The sequence below is a fragment of the Triturus cristatus genome, chromosome 7, assembly GCF_964204655.1.
Source record: "Triturus cristatus chromosome 7, aTriCri1.1, whole genome shotgun sequence".
Lineage (NCBI taxonomy): Eukaryota > Metazoa > Chordata > Amphibia > Caudata > Salamandridae > Triturus > Triturus cristatus.
The window spans coordinates 626,186,244-626,192,814 of NC_140590.1; the positions used below are offsets into that span (position 1 = coordinate 626,186,244).

General features: G+C 41.8%; 1 protein-coding gene across 3 annotated transcripts in view; it reads left to right on the forward strand.

The window, feature by feature from the left end:
• The window catches only part of ZNF207 (zinc finger protein 207), a 55,272-nt gene extending 50,946 nt beyond the window's left edge, over positions 1 to 4,326 (forward strand). For all 3 annotated transcript variants that reach the window (XR_014966565.1, XM_085617228.1, XM_085617229.1), the window contains one exon: positions 3,593 to 4,326. Coding sequence is in view for 2 of the 3 variants with exons in the window: in XM_085617228.1 (XP_085473354.1) it covers positions 3,593 to 3,753 (161 nt within the window). In the remaining variant the exon portion in view is untranslated. The remainder of the gene's footprint in view (positions 1 to 3,592) is intronic.
• The last annotated feature ends 2,245 nt before the right edge of the window (positions 4,327 to 6,571 follow it).

The following is a 6,571-nucleotide window of genomic DNA, read 5'->3' on the forward strand; positions in this document are numbered from 1 at the left end:
GTCCTCTGGTATAGCCCTAATATGCATATCTCCCATGACCAATCTAGTGTGTGTTCTGTTCATAAGGTTAGGCATCTGGTGACCGTTTCCCAGTATGACTGGCTAGCTGTGCAGGACCATAGCATGTGCAGTAGGTCTCCACCTATTGCATTGCATCTTGGGCATTTGGCATCATTTGCGGCTGAAATACTGGTTTATTTTGGCTGGCGTCAGGCTCGATGTGCTATATAATATTGAATGACTCGGAATCTGTAATTGCGGGGGATACGTGTAGGGCTCCCGAGAATGGGGTGGGTGAGCCCTGGCACTTCTGCTGCAGTGTCTTCTAAGTGGCGTGCGCTTAGCCATCTTGCCACCCATTGGAGCCGTGCTGCTAAATATTGCTCCATATCTGGTAGTGAGAAGCCCCCACGATCTGTCGAGGGATACATTTTGGTTAGAGCTACTCTGCTGCGCGAGCCATGTCAGATGAATTGCTGCATATCTAATTTGAAGCCTTTAAACAGTGTTTGCTTGAGGGGTAATGGCAAGTCCGTGAAGTGATCTAGGAGGCGCGGGCGTACCACCATCTTCAGTAGTGCAATTCGTCCCATAACTGTTGGGGGCAGTGTGCCCCAGAAAGTCATCTGCGCTCTTACTGCTGTGATAGCTCGCACCAGATTGCTTCAAGTAGGTCTGTTGGAGCCCTGTATAGAAGTATCCAGAGGTAATGGAACGCTGTTAGTTGCCAGTGCACTGGCTTGCCATTAATTACCAATTTCGGGTCTGGAGTGTACTCCGAAAAGGAGTACAAGCTTGAATTCTCCCGAATCATGCGGCGCCCTAATGCGGAGGGGAATTCAAGCAATAGTCTTTCTATTGTCACGCAGGGTAACCTGACGTCCCTGAGATATATTAGCAGGTCATCTGCATATGAGACTGCATGCATACCGTTACCTAAGGAAATTCCCCATTCATCCTGTGTTCTGTGCAATGACTCTGCTAGTAGCTCGATGGCCTGCGCTAACAATGGGGAAGAGCGGGCAGCCCTGCCGCGTTTGATTGGGATCTGCTTTGATATATGTACGGGCATGTTTTGATCCTAGCCATTGGTCACGTTTAGAGCAGTTTAACGAGCCCTAGAAATTAGTCTCCCAGGTCATACTTGTGCAGTGTGGTGAATAAGAATCTCCATTCCAGGGTGTCAAACGCTTTTTCTAAATCCAATACAATGCACGCTGTGTGCGCCCAGTTGTCCCTGGAGGAGTGCGCCACACTGGAAAAATAATCATAAGTTTAATGACATCCTGCGAGCAAACCTGTTTTGGTCTGTGTATTAGTTGCGGTACCAGTGGGCCTAACCTACATGCCAGTATTTTGGCTAGCACTTTGTAGTCCGTGTTTGGGAGTGCTTAACGGGCGATACAAGCCTATCCGCTCTGCATTCCTGTTTGGCTTAGGCAACGACACCAGTAAGGACTCGCAAAGTGTGCCTGGCAGTATCCCTGACTCCTGGGTGCTCTGGTACATTGAGAGGTGCTGCGGCGCTAGGGCCTGTTGATTGGCTTTGTAATATTCAGCTGGTAACCCATAGGGCCCTGGCGCTTTACCTGTGGCTAGTGATCGTATTGCGTCATGTATACCCAGTAGCGTAATTGGTTCGCCTAATTCATCTCTGTTCTGTTGTGACTTGCTGCAAGGCTAGGGGGAGAGCAAAGATTCCAGCTCTGCCGATTCAGCGCCGATCAGTGACTTTAATACTTTGGTGTAGTGCGCAGTGAGTTCGCCGTGAATATCGTGCTGTTTGGTGAGTACCCTCCGCGTGGTGGATTGCAGTACAGGTAGTTGGTTGCGTGTGCTCTTGCCTAATCATTCTCGCAAGTAATCTGCCTGCCCGGTTTGCCCGAGCATTGTAGACCTTATTATAAACAAGTAATTACTATTAGTCTTGCGTTCAAAGGAAAGTATTTGTAACCTGTACAATGCTTGTACAATCTGTACCACAAACATGAAGCTTCTCATTGTGGTAGTTGTAAGAATTATCCATCGAAAACCAAATATAAGACATCCTCTGCAAGAGGCATGAGTCACAACCGCATTTACATTTGGCACCAACAAATCAAAACTGAGTGTGTGAGCGTGACTGGGCAGACTGCGCAGAGTTTCTCATTGTCCACAGCAGGTCACAAGCAAAGACAGGCAGCATGCTCCATCTAGCACACAGGGGAACGAGTGGACTCTTATTTTAACCACATACCAGATCATGAAAGGTCTAGGAGGGCAGGCCAGCTCTAAAATTGGGGTGATAAAGGAGAACACTAAACCACAGCCGTAACATGTAAATTGTGTCTGAGGCCGTAAAGGCTTAGCACAAGCCCATGGCTCCCAAAACTTCAACCTGGCCTAGTTTCCCCCCTGTCTGCTCCCATGGCTGCAAGCCAGTAGTCTCTTCAGGGTGGCCTAGGGTAGTTTGAGGAAGGCACTGCCATACGTACAATCTATTGAGTAGATCCACAGCAACAAAATTCCTTTGGTACAAGATCCACCTAGCCTGCTAGGAAGTAAGTAGTTTGACTAGTTGTTGTAAGGTCAAGTAATGACGTGAGGCAGCAGTTGAAGGGCCACCCAGGCATGGTAGTAAGCACCGGTTACAACGGTCCCTATCATGAATCTCAAGTGGTTGCTGACGGGAGCCTGAAAGCACCACCTCATGCCTAAATTTACTTCCATAGTCCATTGAAGGATAACCATTTGATTTGCAGGCTAGTGAGTGTCAAAGGGTTTTGGTTACTTTCAGTCTCTTATTGCAGTTCAGGCATGGATCTCATTGTAGTGATATTAAGCCCGTAAATGATAGATCTAAAATCTAAGTATGTTGGAGAAACTTCTCTGTAGACAAGGAGAGTGATTGATGCAGTTACTTCTGGAAACTCCAGTTCACAAGTGAGGCTCAATAGATTCACATACGAATGATAATCCTTCCCATCTAGTCACTTGGTCAGGAAGTGTAGCTGTCGGCACATACTCTGCCTGTCTGTTAGGACTAACCTGTAACTGAACACTCCTAACACTCTGCGACCAACCACCACAGTGGAAAAACCAAAGAAATAAACTATTTACATATTTCTGGAGGCCATGGATGATCTAGAACCTTAATGTGGTCTCTCAGGCTTTTACAGACCCATTACCCGTTTGTATTTGGCACTATAGGAGGCATCTCTTGTTGGTTTAGTTGCAAGTCAAGCCTCCAGTATTAATACTATGACTATGATCTAGAGTTATTGTAGATGTTTGCCTTTTGTCGCTTACTTTTTCTTTTGAAATACTCTGCAGTGACGCATACTGTTTTTCTAACTACTTAAAATGACATGCCCAATAAAAAAAAAAAAACTGCAATAGCTGAAGTGATCAGGCAGGCTACGAGAAATATTAAATTGAGACCACTTGTTTCTTTTCCAGTTCAAAACTCCACTATCTGGTTTTTTTTTTGTATCGCAAATATTAGTAATTGAACATTCCCTTGATGCTAGCTTCCCATTCTCGTATAAAAAAAGTAGCCAGAGCATAGACTTTCATTTTAATAAACTGATAACATATGATTTTACTTTTGTAGGTCAGTATGGTGGCCCTCACCAGGGCATACAGGGGTATCATCATGGGGGTATGCCTCCATATGGACAAGGACATCCAATGGTGCCCCAGTACCAAGGTGGACCTCCCCGACCTCCGATGGGCATGAGACCGCCTGTAATGTCGCAAGGTGGCAGATACTGAGGTCGCTACACTATCTGAATAGGTTTGGAGATTAAACCTTTTATCTTGTGATGTTAATATACCCAAGCTACCTTCAATTTAAGCTCCATTGTGACATTAAACAGTATCTTCCCAAGTTACCTGGAACTATTGGACATTCATATTTTACTGGGAGGGGGGAAATATTTTTATTTTGAACAGGAACTTTTCCTGGTATTGCAATTTATACTGTATGGCTTCTTTTTCATGTTTCATCTAGGTTTTTAGACGTGAAGTATAGTAAATATGGTTCGTTAAATTGTGAAGGCGCAGAGTTACATGAACATACCATCTTGAAGGCAAGTTCTGTAATGTTATGTTGCTCTTTGTTAAAATGATGCCCTCACAGCACACCAGGTGCTGTTGGACTTCATGTCCCCAACGAAGCTTGGTGAGGGCTTTAGCTGTTTGCAACTACTTGTACATTAAGTCTAAACGTGTACCAATATTTAATGTATTTAGATTTCTCCTGTTGCAGAGTTTAAATACTGACCTAAGGTCATGTGACTTTTCTGTACTGTACTGAATATCATTGTAATAAAATGAGCGAAAACATGATGCCTTTTTATTTATAACTAGATGTAGCTCCAGTACCTAAAAGGTTTGTACAAATGCATGCCACATAGCGATTTAATGATTCATTGATAACTGTTCTGTGCATTGTCTGATCAACGATTGTCATTCTTTAGTTGCATGATTGTGTGTATTTGAACAAGTGGATCTAGATCTGTATATTAAACCCCAAGTAACATTTTTTTCTCTCACCAAAGTACTCTCCATGGTGGACCTTTTCTGTTATCCTTTCTATTCAAACCATTTTGTAAACTGAATCCCTCATTGGTGCTCGTGACTCCTCAGAACATTATTTTGACCTGGTAGACTGCTTGTTTAAATATGATGCTAAAATTTTAGCTTAATGCTTATATTCTCATGGCATTTTTCATGTTTAATCTACCGAAAGTAGTAGTAATCCAAATCAGGCTGAAAGCAAATGAATGTTGCTTTACTTGGGTGAGGTTTCACCAACAATTGTTGGGACGGGGAGGAGGGCAGATCTGCAATACTCTTATGTACAGTGTACAATTTCAGCTTTCTTTTCAGGTTCCTTGGAAAATAGAGCAAAAGTGATACCAAGTGAATAGATGTTCAGATGTGCGAAGAAAGTGGGATCTATTGCCATCCTGCTGCAGATAATGGAAATTTGATAACTAAATTAAACCATGTTTCTAATCTTACATTATAAACATTTTAAAGCCATGTAAATAACATTTTGTAAATTGCCATTTAGATCTTTTCTTTCACGGAAATTGTCTAAAATGGCACTATCCACAGGTTGATTTCTGCTGGGTTTGGATCTCATGATGTTGCATATGGGAACAGTTTGGTAGCCAAATACAATTGAGCTGCATTTTTCCTGTGCGCATAGGTGACTGTTGATTAGTTAGATGGTGATGGTGTAATTAAATAGTTCTGTTTGCTTCATTGGTGGGGAATGTGTGCTTTTGAAATGTATATCATTCAGTTGAGAACAATCTAGAGATCTAAAATAAACATTTTTCTTCTTCCTATAGCACTGCCCTAGGACAGGCTGAGGCTGAGTCTCAGTGTTGCCCTGTTCAGTCCGAGGCAAGTGGGATTTATTTTATTCATTCTGGAGGCTTTCACAGCTTTATGGCTGTTGGATATTTATGTCCCCAAACTTGCAGCAAGTTTGGTGAAAGCCTCCCACTTTAATTTAAAGTAGGATTTATTTTTTTAAGCTTTTGTAGATTTGGCTCTACATTAATGTTCATCTGTGTCATTTAATTTAATTGAATATGGGAGGTGCATGACCGACAGTTTAACTGTGCAACATGAGTGCTTTCAATCTCTGCATAGGTCTTTAGGTTCCCTCTGGGTTTATTTCATTGTGTCAATGTAGGCATACTGTAATCTCTTCATATGGACCTAATTATGCATGCCAGAAGATGTAATATGAAGAGGGCAAATGTATTGAATTTTATAACATTTTGCAGGCATACTTTTAGGAACCATTGTGGCTAGCTTACTCAGTTGTTTAGTATTTTATTTCTATGTACATTTAAAGATTGTTTTGCATTTTTTAGTCCGTTAGTTTGAAATCGTGGTATTTTACTCCTATACTTGGGGGTATTTAATCTTAAAATATTGCTGAAGAAGTTACCTTGTTTTATGCAGCATGTTGTCACAGCTGAACAAATTAATGTAGAGCCAACAAAACCAGTATAACGTATAGGTTTTTGAGTGAAATTTAGCAGGTGTTAAACAATGAATTTGCTTGACCTGGATTTAAATGCCCTTCCTGAATGTGCTGAGATTAGTTATAACATCACCATTTCACCTTCTACACAGTCACTTATCTTTTATTTCAATATGTGCTTTAGTCTGAATATATTGTATATTTAGATGTTGCCTTTCTAAAGGCCTCCAGACATTCTAATACAAGTAGAAACTTAAGAGTTGTGAACGTTTTTTAAATATTTACTGCTGACATCTACATTCTGTCTACAATGCGAACGTTTAGGTTGCGTGATGTTGTCCTTCAATGAATGAAGTCTTGACATTCTGAAATGTTCAAAGGTAGTCTGTCCACCTCCTCTTCACCACCTCCCAAAGTATTGTCCTCTATTGTCTCTTACCCGGCAGTATTGCAGAAAATTGCATATTTTTGGAGTCCCATTTTAATTGCAGCAACTTTTCAACTTGTTAATTGCACAGTCCTGGAAGCATTTGCATTTTTTAATTTTGATCATTGCCTGCTAAATAGTAATCTTTAGGCATG